At 42.4% G+C, this 15,280-nt stretch overlaps 1 protein-coding gene across 1 annotated transcript; it reads right to left on the bottom strand.

The window, feature by feature from the left end:
- Positions 1–4,263: 4,263 nt before the first annotated feature.
- MRPS30 (mitochondrial ribosomal protein S30) lies at positions 4,264–9,003 on the bottom strand. The gene is made up of 5 exons (XM_032993183.2): positions 8,231–9,003; positions 7,832–7,977; positions 6,666–6,768; positions 5,986–6,162; positions 4,264–4,571 (listed from the first exon to the last, which is right to left on the bottom strand). Exons 1-5 carry the CDS (start codon positions 8,898–8,900, stop codon positions 4,303–4,305), a joined length of 1,365 nt encoding a protein of 454 aa, XP_032849074.2. The 5' UTR covers positions 8,901–9,003; the 3' UTR covers positions 4,264–4,302.
- Positions 9,004–15,280: the final 6,277 nt, after the last annotated feature.

Raw genomic sequence — 15,280 nt, 5'->3', positions numbered from 1 at the left:
GGTTGAGGGAAGAAAGCAAGAAGTACGAGGAGTTCGTGACGCGAGGAAGACACGGAGCCTTCATCCTCATCCCCACGACCACCAGGAGGCAGAGAACGACCCCCCAGCAACAAGACGCGCAGACGCAGAGTGCCCCTCTCGAAGAGACAGATACCGGAAGGCGGAGGATATAAAAGGAAAGACTTTTGAGGAGTGGGTGCGCACCGTTGGCAGAGTTGAACTCCCCAGCCGCCCAGCGCTGGTTTGCTTGTTGCCACTTGCTGATTAAACAATTGAAATTTTAATTGGCTTTGACTCCCAAAATTGGGCAATTTTGGGAAACCAACCTTGTAACAAAATTGGTGCCGTGACTCGGATCACAGCTTTCTGGCGGAGCCCCATATGGGGGAGGTGTCCCACTGAATAGAGGCCCCCGTCTGAGGATTGCCTCTCCAGAGCCCCGACCAACGAATCCTAAAAATTCAGCAACAAGCAAAAGAACACCGGTAACCTCATAATCTTTGTGCACAAAGTCCCGGACGAAGACACAAGGTTGCGTGAGTATAGGCCGGTATTCTGTTCTCTTGGGGTTGGGTTTCCCAGATCATGGTGTTGTGAGACGTCCAGCAGGACGAAGTGAGTGCGGACCCCTCGGTAGTGCGGTCCCCATATCCCGCGAGGGACGGGGCCACGAAAAGGGGGAAAGAGATTGTGTGAGTGTGTGAAGGTGCTCCGGAAGATGGGACAGAAGAAGAGCAAGCCTTCTGATCCCGTGGGTGGTCTGAGACCCCAGGTGAGGTACCCCCAAATACCACCAGATAGTCCTTTAGGTTTAATGATAAACCATTGGGAAGATTACCCCTCTAGGCAGGGTAAGGACAAAGTAAAAATGATATATTATTTTATGGAAGTCTGGGGAGGCAAACAAATTAGAGGTGACCACCTCTATTGGCCTATTTTTTTTTTGGTCTTTTGAAGATTGGATTTGTCAAGCCTTAAACATCTATGTTAACCGAAAGGAACACTTTAGTTTGGAGGAGAGTGAGTATGCACTTGTATGGATAGTATCAGATACCCGAGTGAATTTATACCCTCTCAAAGAAAAAGGGGAAGGGGTCAGAAAAAAAAAAAAAAAAAAAAAAAAAAGACGACACACAATGAGGACGACGAAACTCCTATTTCTCCCCCTCTTTACATACCTCCACCCCCACCTCCGGTGCCTTTACCTTCCCCGACTGCGCCAGAATACCCAGAAGATTTAGACTCCCCACCAGATTCCCAGAAGAAGCAAAGAAGAGTTGGGAAAATATGGGAGGAAAGAGGCCTAATTAATTCCCAGGGGAAGGATCTGGTGCATCAGGAGTTAATATTACAAATTCTACAAGCTTTACGGGGGCCCACCGAAATAGCAGTAGCACACCTAAAAGGACACCAAAGGGGGCTAAACCCTTTAGTACGAGGGAATAACCTTGCTGATCAAGAGGAAAAAAGGGCAGCTTTATTGGCACTGCACCTAGATGACCCTATAGTAGCCAGAAAGCAATGTGTTAACTGTGGAAGTAGCGACCGCCCCTGTTACGCTTGCTGAAAAGACTTTGGGGTAGATGGCATAAAATGAGTATGTGAGAAACCAGGTCGTAAGTGGTGTTTCTTTCATGGGAAACCTCATGAGATCTGAAGCTTTACTATACAAGAGAAAGCAAAATTGAATCAAATGGGGATTGAACAAAAACCTGGTGGGAGGTAGGAACTCCCGGACAGCTGAGAAGTTCTCCCAAAACCTGTAGCTGCCAAAATAATGCAACAATTTCACCAGAAAACTCATTGGGGATCCCAGGCATTAGTAGATCAATTTGCAACCAAATATATGTGTATTGGAATATATGATATAGCCAAACGAGTGGTAGGGGAATGTCTTGTTTGCCAAAAAGTAAATAAACATTAAATAAGGAAACAAGTGCGTGGGGGAAGAGAATTGGCTCATAGGCCTTTTGCAAAAAATACAAATAGACTTCACCGAGTTACCAAAGGTAGGGAGATATAAATACTTATCAGTAATCATAGATCATCTAACCCATTTTGTGGAAGCCTTTCCCACAGCATGAGCCACAGCCCACACAGTTACAAGAGTATTACTTGAAGAGATTATACCTCAGTATGGAATAATAGATTCAGACAGGGGCCCACACTTTGTAACCAGAGTAGTCAACGAGACTCTGGCTGCCCTGGGTACACAGTGGCAATACCACACCCCACGGCACCCACAGAGCTCAGGAAAAGTTGAATGAATGAATGGAGAAATAAAAAAAAAAAAAAAAAAAAAAAAGTAGCTTACCAAGTTAATGTTGGAAACCAGAATGTCATGGGTAAAATGTCTCCCCTTAGCTTTGTTAAGCATCAGGACCCAGCCCCGAACTGATTGTCCCGATCCGGTATCAGGGAGGATTCTTAAATGACCCCAAGAGCGAGATTAAGACACAAACGAGGTCAGATGCCATACCACCTTGTGAACTTTACTGAATAAGCAACTGATAGTAGCGATAGGACAGGGAGAAAAAGGATGAGAAAGTCAGAATCCCTAAGCTAGAAAGCGGTAGAGATACAGCAAGACTAAGTACCACCACCACGACTCCAGCGATGTTCTGCTGGCTCGGTCTCGGCACCGGTGCTGGCATTCCAGGCTCCGCCGAAGTCTCCGCTCACTCCGAAGGCCCCCCCCAGCCCCGCTTTGACGCAGTCCCTTTTAGTCCCCACGAAAAGCCCGCCCATTTCCACGGAGCTCATTGTTGCCCCGTGGTCTTTCATGCGCACATGCCCAGGTGTTCACAGTGGTCTTGCGGGCAAGGGTGCACAACTTCCTCACCTCCTCCACACAGCTCGCGCGCTGGTGCATCCTGATGTTTTAGCTTTAGGCAGACATCGTGGTTTTGTCAGGGACTATTCGTCGCGGCAACAGGATGCTGAAGCCAGAAAGTGGTAGCGGTGCAGCAGAAATGTTGAGACAAACGAAGTCCCTTACACTGCCCCGTGGCTCAACATTTCTGTCTGTTCATTTTGCATCATCCCTTTATCACTCCAGAAAACAAGTATCACTCACTGACTTTTAAGCTAGGACACAGGCCATTCTCTATAATCAACATGCCTACCCAGCAGTTTATCTTCTGTTCCTACATGGAACACTGATTTAATCCAAGGATCATAAGTAGTAATACTTGAGCATTGTTAGACAAAAAGAGTGCTTAAGGACTTTTTACTTCTGCTACAAGGAAACCAGAAATCTTGTACATTTTAATGACCTAGATTATCCTCTGCTGGTGGAGAAAGTGGTAACTATAGTTCTTTCTAACATAGCAAAGTATCAAATAAAACTCTACAACTACATATTTCATTAGCAAAATACTCTGTAAAACAGTTTACAAAAGGAAGATCTCCAATTGCTCAGGCTGAAGAATGTGCAGGCATTTCAGCAAGTCACATATGAGTCAGTACTCTCTTTAGAAACTACCTGACTGTTAAGAACAATCCTGGAAAATTCCAAAAAGGTGAGTTGCAGTGTACAGGACTACATAAAACTCTAGGCATGCTTGCTTACCTCAAAACCAGATATACTTTGTTGGTAAGTAAATATTCCTAGTCTTTACATCTTGTAACTTATTAATCAGAGCACTAAAGGGAAAACTGTAGACTCCAAATGCGTTTTAGAATTCCCCGTGGTTCCTGAGGTAAGAGCTTAAAAATGTGTGTGCATGATCATAACAGAATCTTTGAAAGCAAGTTTTGTGTTTATACTACTGCTTGATAACTGCCTAAAAAATTTCCCTTGCTATGTAACTCAGTTGCCAACCATTCACTTTTAAGAAACACTTTTTATTCTGAGCATACTTTCTCATTAGAATGAGTAAGCATTTAAGAGAACTGATTTATTTTCAGGCACAAAAATAGAAATTTTTCACTGGTCCTGAATATCAAGACATCAGTTACCTAATGACATAATCAGATGGTCCTATGAATTTATCCTTTGCTGTGACAGTTCAGCACAGAGCTATAGATCTGCTAAAAGAAGGTATTCACATGACTGAATTAGTGCAATACACTTCTAACACTAAATATATAAAAGACATTAAGGTACTCTAGACATTTATTTTTCAGTGTACCATATCATACATTTAAAAAAAAAGAAATAAGGTCTAAATATTGTAAAAGATGTATATAGTGTTTGCTAGACAAATACTTGACTAAGAACAAGGCATATTCTAGCCCATACTTCATGGAGTTACAATTACATTCAGGCACATAAACAGGAATACTTTATTGTTTAATGATTTATACCTCTTTTGGTCTGTTTAACAGAAAACGAACCAACTGAAGCAGAACTTCATCATTAAAACCTTTCACACTACCATCTTCCACAACATCATACAATGGCTTACTGTCTGTACCCCAACAGATATTCTTCCGGGGGTTATTTTGAATAGTTTCTACAGTTAATGCTAAAGTATTCAGCTGGTAACAAAAGAAAGCAAAGTATCTTCCATCAGTCACTACTGCCTGTGATACAAAAGGACGGGTCACATCTGCTTCACTCCAGAATCCTACAAAAGAAACAACACTAGTTATACAGGACTCAAAATCCTGCTCAGCACACATATATGATCCCCAATCCTCAAATAAAGAAAAATACTGGGAATTGCAGCAGCCACTTTGGGGAAAAAGCCCTGTCTGCTTTAGCAACACAAGCACTTTTCATATAGACTAGCTAAAATACCACCACCTATTAAAGATATTTCCAAGGTTAGGGACACAGTGGCATATTTGCATTTTGTACACAGTTCCCTTTCACTGAATGATAAAAATCCCACACTAATCAGCCAAGCGACTTTGCAAAATTACTGAAGTTATTAATGCAACCAAGTCCTGCAAGTAATCTGAGGGGAAATGTCTCTTGAATATTCCAGGTTTCTCACAGGGCATGGACATTTGTTTCATGATAGAAGCATGTATATGTATGCATGAGCATAACTGGCTATCATAACCACCCAGACAATACCAATAACACTATGTCAGTATTAATGCTTCAAACAACCCCCACTCAGCATTAATAATATTTTCAAAATATTTTCTTTACATGTTTATGCATGTATGGTAGCACACACAGTAATACACTTCAAAGAATTATTCTCTGGTATTATGTGAAATGAACAACCCAGAAACTGTTACAGAACAAATAAAAAACTTCACATATTTTAATCGTGCTGTCTTTATAATTCATAATGTGCTTACAATCGTAACCAGCTTTGAAGTTGTCTTACTTGACTTCACTGTTTTATGTCCACAAAAAAAGCCAAGCTTTCTAATATACCATTACATAAAGTTGATGGAGAGTGAGCTATAAACATCAGTCAAAGAATTTTCTTCCATGTGCCGTTTCACAAGTCAAACTACAAACCAGCAGATTTCTTCCAGTAACAGTAAACAACAATTTTATTTACATGAATAAGAAAAACACTAATCTGGGTCAATTCACCCAGCTCTTCTGGGATTTTTAGACAAATATAGGCATAAATTCCTAATGTAAGGCTGCTGACATTTTTCTTTCAGTGGCTGTAGTTTCATAAAACTGACATTTCTGAAACAAGGCACTAAGCAAGACAGTTGTTTCAGAAATAAACAAACGCACACACACACTGCTTGATATCTATCCCCCCACCCCGTAACAAATGTGGTATAAGCAAGTGAATGGAGGATTGAGGTTTTTGCACAGGCTTAGTGTTACATGTGAAAAAATTCTTCTGTGTAATTAATTCTAAGTACCCAAAGACAAAGTCTTAATTAACTCCCTTGCATAAGGTCTGCCTCATTCATTAGTTCAATTAAATTTTCAAATACCTACTTAAAGATGGTCTTCAGAAGAAAAAGCATGAGAGAAACATAGTGGGGAGAAAAGATTAGAGAACTTTCCAGTAGGCATTCATCACCAGGAAGAATTTATCAAGTTGACTTTCTCACCCTGATACATTGCTTGTGCTGCTGTCCAGGCAAAGAGACTTGCAATACCATTAGCTCGATACACAACTTCAATCTGATCCTCAAGATGTGCTCTTATAAACCTCTCCCGTTTTAGTTTATCGGGAATAAGATGAAACTGGGTGTGTCCATAACAGCACGGATCTGCCACCTTTGATCCTGTGTTCCCCAAAATTGAAAAAATTGAAGTCAGTCAGAGAATGGTCTTTATTATGCATACAAACATGTCCTCACTATCAGACTCCAAACATCAGATTAGAATGTCTACTACTGATCTGTATACATGTTGAGATTCCTCCATTTCTGGGTGGGACTGGAGGGCTTACCAACTACAAAAGGCAAGAGTTCGCATACTAAAATGTCTTGGAGGAGATGTAACAAAATACAAAGCCAGTTTTCTGCTAATTTTCTATTCAACACAACTCCTTAAAGCAAATCTATAGAGAGACTGCACAGGAGCATGCTAGTCCTCGTTGTCTGATGTGAAATCTCAATAGAGAATTATATACTATATATATTCATATAGTATAGTTATATATAAAATACACATTTTTTTTTCCCTGTTGATGGAAAGAGAAAGGTTGGGGGATGTTTATTTTGGGGTTGGTGTTTTTTTTGTTGTTTTGGGGTTTTATGCAAAAGAAGTAGTTACAATTTCTTACCTATAAATACCTTGTTTTCATACTGCTTTTTGAACAGTGGCAGTTTGGATGGTTTGTGATCAATAACAGGAACATCTCCAAGATCTGATTCCAGTGGTACAACCTTGAAGGAAGTAGAAGAAAGAGAAGTCATGACATAAGTCACATTTCTGACATCAGGCCTCACACAATATGCCACTTTCTGGTCAGATAGCAGAGCTTCAAGTCTTGCTTACATACTTAACATATAACTTAAACGGAAATTAATTTTTTGCAACAGAACTTCCTGTCTTGTGATGAGTGCTAGTACATGCATCTTATATTGATATCTGAATTTTATGTAATATACAAAAACCATTGTGTGAAATGATGCTAACAAAACTGCCAATTGCTACTATCTTCAAACCAGAATCTGCTTCTAGAGAAGATAAGCAAAAACATTTCTAGCAGCAGTAAATAACGTAACTTGAACCAGCAGAGTGAGTTTACAAGTATTCAGTGTTTTGTACTATGTAACTTTTTAAATTGCCTAAACAGTTCTTCCAAAATGCCAAGGTTTGTAATGTCTGACAGTACTAACCTAAGCAAATTGTACAATTAAGTTAAGAAGAAATGTTCAGCATTTACAGGAATCGGAGCATTGTTTTGTTTGTGGTGGAAAATGGGCAGAGACCCTCACAAGCTACGCAATTACCATTGTATAAACCTACAAGAAAAAGATTAGAATAGTGAAGCAACTTCCTGAAAACTCAGCATTCAAGAAAACAACTATTAAGCAGTACTAATAGGTAACAGGGCTTGCATCCAGATTACACGTGCCGTCTCTTACTTCATTCTTCTCCCTTTCTCTCAACTTAATCTCCTCAGTTGAGGAGAGACTGCTCCACACCACATTTCTTATTTTTGCCTCCACTTACAAGCATGAGCTAAAAACTATTTAAATGTATCGACGTGCATTTCATCTAAAGTGTAAAGACAACCGAATTGAAGTTCAGACAAAACTGTCTCAGTATCTACAATGCAGTTACCACAAGGTAGTAAGCACATTAAGACCTGAAAAATGCACAAATGTGCTACATGCCTGATTAAATAGGTCCTCCGCATACTACCTATAGCATGGTTTCAATGGCTGTCAGAAACGTAGGTGAAAATGCATGCCATTAACTTGATGTTGAAAATATCCACACCTCTGGAAGTTGCTTTGGTATACGGATCTGGAGGTGTGGGTTATCGTCTATCTGAAATCGCACAGGATCAACTCTACCCTTTCGATGTCCATGAACAACAACTTCCTCACCGTGATGCCAGTAATAGTTAACTTCAGGTTTTAGATCTGAAACAGAAGAACAGAGAGAAATATAAAGCAACCCTCTGCATTTAAAACCTGCCAGATTCCTATTTTGCAGCAGGAGTAAAGCAGAATAATCAAAATTCACTAGCAACATGTAGGACAATCAAGACAAAATGAATTACTAGTGGTAGTCTGAACAACTCATCTACACCAGCGACACTACTGCCGGGTTCAAAGACCAGCCCCACCACCCAAGGGCTCCCAGTCCCTGGTCCCTGCCACCACCACCCCGCACCAAGGGAGGAGGCTGCCAGCAACGGGTTGCGACCAGACAGGAAAGCGGCGAGGGTGGAGACGAGCTGTGTAAGGAACGGGCCGGGCCTGTGATCGTTATCGCGGCAGAGGTACGGCCGCTTCTTATTCTGGTAGAAGCTCTCCTGAAGAAGAGCGTCGCAGGCCAGGGAGCGCAGCTCGCCCAAATCCAGGTACGGCGCCGCTCCCGCCGCGGGCTCCGGGGTTTTCGCAGCCGCTGCTGCCGGCTCCGCGGCTCTGGAGGCCTCGGGTGCCACTCCCGGCGGGGGCTTCGCGGCCTCCGGCGCCACCGCTCCCGGGGCTTTCGCGGCTGCCGACGCCGCTTTCGGGGGAAGGCCCGGCACGAAGACGGTCTTAGTGAAGCTCCGGTACCAGCGGTCGGCGTTGAGGGCGAAGGTCTGAGGGTAAACCATGTACTTGGGCCGCTGCAGCTGCCCGTAGAGCCGCAGCTTCTCCTCGATGGAGGCCGCCCCATGTACCCTCTGCTTGAAATACTCCAGGCGCCGCCGCTTCGCCACTTTGCTCTTCGCCGTGGCGGAAGCCACTATGGGGGGGTACAGCGAGTCGGGGGGCTGCGGTGGGACGGCGGACTCCACCTGCGAGAACCAGCACCGGCCGTACCACAGCAGCCGCCGTCCCCGGGGCACCGCCATTTCGCCGAGCTGGGCGACCACGGAAGGGAGGCGGCCTCGCCGGCGACTGGGAAAATCTCATTGGCCGCTGAGGACCACGTGAAGGAGCCAACCTTCCAATTGGCAAGCTCCTCCGGGGGAGCGCGCGCGCGCGCTGCCGGGACAGAAAGGGGCGAGGACTTGGAGCCGGGCGCTCCCGCGCAGAGCAGGTACGGCGGCACATGCGCCGCGGGTGCTCCCCCAAAATCCGCCTGCGGGAACGGGAACGGGAACTACAGCTCCCAGGATGCGCAGCGAGAGGCGGCCCGCAGGGGCCGGGAGTGGCAGGAGGTGGCTACCCGCCCCACTCGCTGGGAAGACCGACCACCCAATCTAAATGACAGTGTCAAATTCTCTCTGAAATAGAAAATTTGATTTAACCCTTTTCCATGCAAAACCCCTACTAAAGACAAAGGTTTTCATGCAAACCGGAAACTGTAGTAGAAATACGAGATAATTTATAGACAAATTCTGGAAATTTGAATAGGCATGACTCGGCCTGGGGCATGAGGAGCACAAGCCAGTCTGACTGCCTCTGCATCTGTCAAATGTAAATTCTGGACTGGTCTGCTCTGTTGTAGGAAAGTCTTGTTTTTATGGGATAGTGGGTACCCACAGCACTAAATGTAAACTGAAACAGCAGCTTCTGGGAAACTGCAAAACCTACAAATCTGGCTTTAATAAAGGAATTCAACTCTGCTAAGCTACAATCTGTTATGGCATTTGTTTATGATACTGGAAATAAGCTAAAATTGGCATGTTGACACTGCAAGAAGTGCTATAGTTACTGCTTTTTTATCTCAGATACTTTAAAAAGTCGATATTTGTGGTGGACAGATGAAGCTTACTATTTATTATTACTAAAAGTTTTCTCTTTTTTTTTTTTTTTTTTTTAACACCTTGATCATTTGCAGTATTATTGGGAGATCGTTTTTTTAAGGTATTTCCATGACATTTCTGTATTTTCTGAACTGTCTGAAACATTCAGGCTGACAGGTGATAGGAGAGGAAGTTATGAGTGGAACTGGGACAGGAGACACATTACATACATCCCAGATAATCTGCTTCCTTTAATTAACGTCAGCTCAGTTTTCTACTGAATTGATAGTCAGAGCTGCAATGGTATTTGGAGAAATTTTTGGAATACATGATGAAGATTGAAACCCAGTGTTGGGTTGAGATTTTCAAAGGATATAGAGTGTAAAACCATTGTCTTCTTTAAGAGGATGTAAAATAGAAATTAAAATATTGCTAAAGCATAGGTAAACAAAAGCTATTCTTTAGTCAAGATTCAGAAGGAATTTTATAAAAGACAGATTTAAACGTTTAGTTGCAACTCAGTTAAGTATCAAGTATTTAAACTTTGGATGCTTCATTTTGAACCCAGCCATGCTCTTCACCAGAAGGGTGAAGGGAAGAGGTCTTAGATCAGAGGGCAGACCATTTAGGGAGCAACCTCCCTCCTTTTCCTCATCCCACATCCTACAGTCTCCGAGTGCCTCTGAAAGCCTGTTTTTCCCTTGCTTGATAACTGACACTGGCCAGATGTGGCCAGGGTAAACCTACTGTAACTATTACCTTGTGATTACAGCCAGACATGTCGTAAACTTACACAAACTGTTACCAAAAAATCACCATTACTGTTAGGCATTTTGGTGCTGCATCTCCTACTTTAAAACTTATTTCTTTTGGTGGTTGAAATATTATTCTCATTTCATGCTTAAATGTATTCATGGTCAATTTATACCTGCTTGTCATTATGTCAACTTTGCCTTTTAGTTTAATCAGCTTTTTTCCCTCTCCAGATTTTGTCTTCTAAAATAATGATGGAGTCCTGTCATATCACCTCTCAGTCCTCATTGACAGAGACTAAAGAAGCTCTTCTCACACAGACAGGTCTCCATTTCCCTGATCGTCTTAAGATCCCTTTCTTGCATTTCCTCCAGTTGTACATTTGCCTCAGGGATAAGTGACCAGTCTGTACCCATTATTTCATACAGGGGACTGTATTAAATACATCTGGAGTACTGACATTTTACCACTATTAAAACCCTTTTTCATCGTGTTGTCAAATCAGAATTGCCTGTCTCGCAACAATACAGCACTATGAACAACTTTTGTATATGATATTTTAAACCCTCAAGGAGCTCAATACAGACACTGAATATGTGATAAAATAAGTGAATGTTTAAAGGACCATTTTTATTTTCTATACTTTATTCAAAGGCTTTAAATGTTTACTGCACCCTGATATTGCCTATAACATAAGAGGTGTCAGGAGCCACTGCTCTGCTTTAACCTACGCTTTAAATCCCTGAACTGTGTACTGATGTTCTGGTCAGAGGTCAATTTTATTTGCTTAGTGAGCATTGTAGTATCATTCATCTTGATGTAGAAGCTACAAGGGCTTGGATGAAAGGGTCCAATATACAGTCTGGTTAAAGGTACTGGCATGCTTTGCTGACAGCTCTGTCATTAATTTTTGGTAAAAATATATTATCCAACCATCGATCTCTTTGTTTGAAAAAGCAAACCAACAGTTCAAAAAGGATCTATTTTCCTTCTTTACAGAGGTAATCCGCAATATTCAAATTATCATAAATATATAAACCCAGAGCATCTTTGCATTCTTTAAATGGATGCTTTAAAAGAGCCTGGGTTAGAAAACTCATACCCCACCTAAAATGTTCAGTACAAATGTTAACATGAATGCCATGGCCTCAAGATAAATCTCTAAAATTGAAACTAGAAAAAAACCCCTGCATCTCAGTTCGAACATGAAGGTCATTGGAGAGGGTTAGTTTGAGTCCAAAAGTAGTTCAGAAGCTAGTGCAGTTTAACTTATTGAACCTACTTTATAGAGAGGGATACAATAGAAATGATTCTGTTTCTGAAACTCAGAAATGAATCAAAGTACGTTAAATGTACTCACTCAGAGATGAGATTGCACAGATATTGTCCTGAGTTTGAGTGAGTGGTGGGGTTTTTTTGGTAGTAAGGGAAGGGGCTACAGCAATGGCCCCCTGTGAGAAGCTTCTCAGAGCTCCCCTGGCTCCAAGTCAGCCCCACCTCTGCACCAAGGCCGAGCCAATCAGCTGCGCCTCTGCGATAACATATTTAAGAAGGGACCTGGTGATGAGGAGTTGGACTTGTGAGGAGGAGCTGCTGCAGCTGCGTGAACACCAAGCTCAGTGGAGGAACGGAGGAAGAAAGGAGGGGGGAGGTGTGCCGGAGCAGAGACCCCCCTGTATCCTGTGGTGAGACAGCAGGGCGGCCCCCCCCATCACCCATGAAGATCTACGGTGGAGCAGACTCTGATTTATGGCCTGTGAGGTGTTTTGCATGGATGGCCAACATGATTGTGCCTAAAGAAGGCCAGGGTCTTGTGGGAAGAAGCAGCCCCCACTGTTGTAGTTCGATGGTGAGAGGATTGCAGCATGTGGGTGTGTCCCACACCAGAGCAGCTTGGGAAGGGCTGCAGCCCCTAGGAGGGACTCCAGTTGGAGAAAGTTGGTGCCCCACACAGGAGCAGTGTAGGGAAATGCTGCAGCCCGTGGGAGGGGCTCACATTGAAGAAAGTTTGTAGAGGACTGTCTCCTGTGAAAGGGAGACCACTCTGGAGCAAGGGGAAGAAGTTCCAGAAGCTCCCTCCCCCCACTTAAGATGGAAGAAGCATCAGCACTGACTGCACCCCCCATTCCTTGACCCTGTGCAACTTTGGGGAAGAGGTAGAGATAGCGGGAGCAGAGCTGAGCCTGGGAAGAAGGGACGGGTGAGGGGAAAGCATCCTCAAGATGTGGCAATGCTTCTCACTGTCTTACTCTGTTAAGCGTTGTTGTTAGTGTCTGTATTAAATCTATGTTCTTTTTTGCTTCCCCTAATGAGTGTGCCTTTTGCCCATGGCCATAATGGGTGATTTTCCCTTCCCTGTCCTATATCAAATCCCAATGATGACTTATTTTCCCTTCTCATCGCTGGGAAGGAAGGGAGGAGTGAGCGGCTGTGTGGTGCTCAGTTGCCCTCTGAGCTCAAACCACAACAGACATTAATTATTGGGCAGGCTCAGTATCTCCTATATACAAGTGTAGAAACTGCTTAAGTGCACACACTTCTTCAGTAACTTTCACCAAAGTGCAGGCACAACCCAAATGGGATCACAGGGATCGCAGAATGGAAGCATATCTTATCCAAGGCCCAGCAGGAGGTTTGAGATCTAAGTCTGCTTCACCTAGCCATGGAGAGGTTGCTCTGTGTCCCATGGGAGTCAATGCAAGATTTCCAGTCACTGAGAAAGCCCTCGCAGATGCTAAGCCATCTCTTCAATACCTGTGCCTTGGTGCTGGCACCACGCACCTTCTCAGTAAACTGCATCTTATTTTAGAGGGCAGGGAAAGGAGATAACAGTGAGATTGAAGCCCTTCAAATTAGAAGACTTCAGCAGAGAGCCACAAGTTAGACATGGGTTTTGTTGTAGGCTGAGTAACAAAACATACTGTAGTTTGACTCTAGAGCAGTGATGGCAGACCCTCGGCACATCTGAGGACATGTTGAGGATTGATGGTGTCCCATTCCAGTTCTCTTAGAAAGTTAGTCCAAATGTACACCAGAAAACAGGTTAGAAGTCAGTTCTGGAAAGTTCATAGTGAAAAGAGTCTCTGGAGCTGTGAAAACAAAGTTACTAAAAAATACCAGGTATTCCTCTTGTAATAGTATCTCAAGACCCTGGAGGAAGACTTAAGCTCCATTCCTTCCAAACTGGAAGGAGTAGATCTCTTGAGATCTTTTCCTCCTTCTTACTGGCCTAGCTCTTTTTTAGAAGACATTTTTAAAGTTGAAGCGTTCATTATTTTTCAGAGCAAACATGATACTGGATATTGGAGAAAAAAGCAGTGTCATATTCATATTTACAGTGTCTCTGACTGACTCAATGGCTAAAGAGAGGGTGTCAGCTTCTTGCCATCTGCTTCAAATGACATTTCTATGTTTACAGATTTTTTGGTTTATATACAGTCTACAGCATTTGCCAGTTTAGGTAACATCAGTGGGACGGTATGTGCTGTATAAATTTCCACATACTCCAATAGACACAATCTTAACTGTTGGAAAGATGTTCATTATTTTATGACTTGCATCTTTAGTTTACTTTAAAGATTATGTTACAACAACAGTTGCCAGACGATAATTTGAAGCAACTCATACATCCATTAGGGAAAAGCCAGTATCATCTTTAGGAACTGAAATCTTTGAACAAAAACTTATTTCTTACATGATTTCCAAACATCTTTATAGGAATAAAAAATGCATATGACAGGCTGAAGACTTTCATTATGCATCCTTCAACATTAAAAGTGCTTCTAGTACTACACAGGACTCCAAAAAGCATCAGTTAGAATTAAGTTTGCATTATGTTTCAACTGCTATTTTAATGTAATTTCTCAGACAAATTCCTTTTGGGCTAAAATTGCCTATGTTTGTCTGTAAGTCAAAGATCACACCACAATCTCCCCCCAGCAAATTAAAGCAAAATCAAAGCACCTTTGTTACAGGATTATGGAAATGGAGGGGAAAAAAAAAAAAAAAAAAAAAAAGAAAGAAAGATGTGTTTCTGACCAAAGCTTTCCTTTAATTAGGAAAAAATGTTAAAAGAATTAACTTCAAAGTTGAACCACTTTCTAGTTCTCATGTGAGAGTCAAAAAAAGAGTCCAGATGAATTTAATGAAAGCCTCTCACATCATTTCAAAGTAAGGAGCCTTCCAGTGGGGAATTCAAAAGATGAACGGACACATTCTACCTTCTGTGGCTTTAGATACCATTACAGCAGGGCAGCTGAGAACGGCAATGACATTTAAGACCACTCTGGCTGCATAGTGCTGTAAAGATAAAAGCTTATCTTGAAAACATGATTTGACAAAGCTTAGTTTCACTGCATCAATTCCCATTAGCTAAACAAATCAGAAATCCTTTGGGAAAACTAGATTTCTTAGTCAGTTTTATATATTATTTCAGTGCTATTGTAGCAATTATGAAAGAATACCTCACATATTCCCTGTGCATTTTGGGGAACATCTAACTGGTGGGCACCCCATATGTGCTGTCTCAGGCTATTGCATACAATTTTCACAAGGTCTGGTTTGTATGTGCAGAAAATCCAGCTAATTTTAACCCCTACTCTTTGAGATAACTAAGTGCTAAACAAAGAATATTGTGAAATTAGTGAGGAAACAGAAAGAAACGGAAGTTGATCGACTGGAGGAAATAATATACTGTCGGTTTGAAAGGCAGATAGAGCTGTTTGTATTCTGATGTGATAGCTAAGTGACTATTTAAACATTTGCAATAAGAGACTTTGTCATTCTCACAA

The sequence above is a fragment of the Tyto alba genome, unplaced genomic scaffold, assembly GCF_018691265.1.
Source record: "Tyto alba isolate M040663 unplaced genomic scaffold, T.alba_DEE_v4.0 Super-Scaffold_42, whole genome shotgun sequence".
NCBI classification, from domain to species: Eukaryota; Metazoa; Chordata; class Aves; order Strigiformes; family Tytonidae; genus Tyto; species Tyto alba.
The sequence above is the reverse complement of the archived record's forward strand: the minus strand, read 5'-3'. Positions and strand labels throughout refer to the sequence as shown.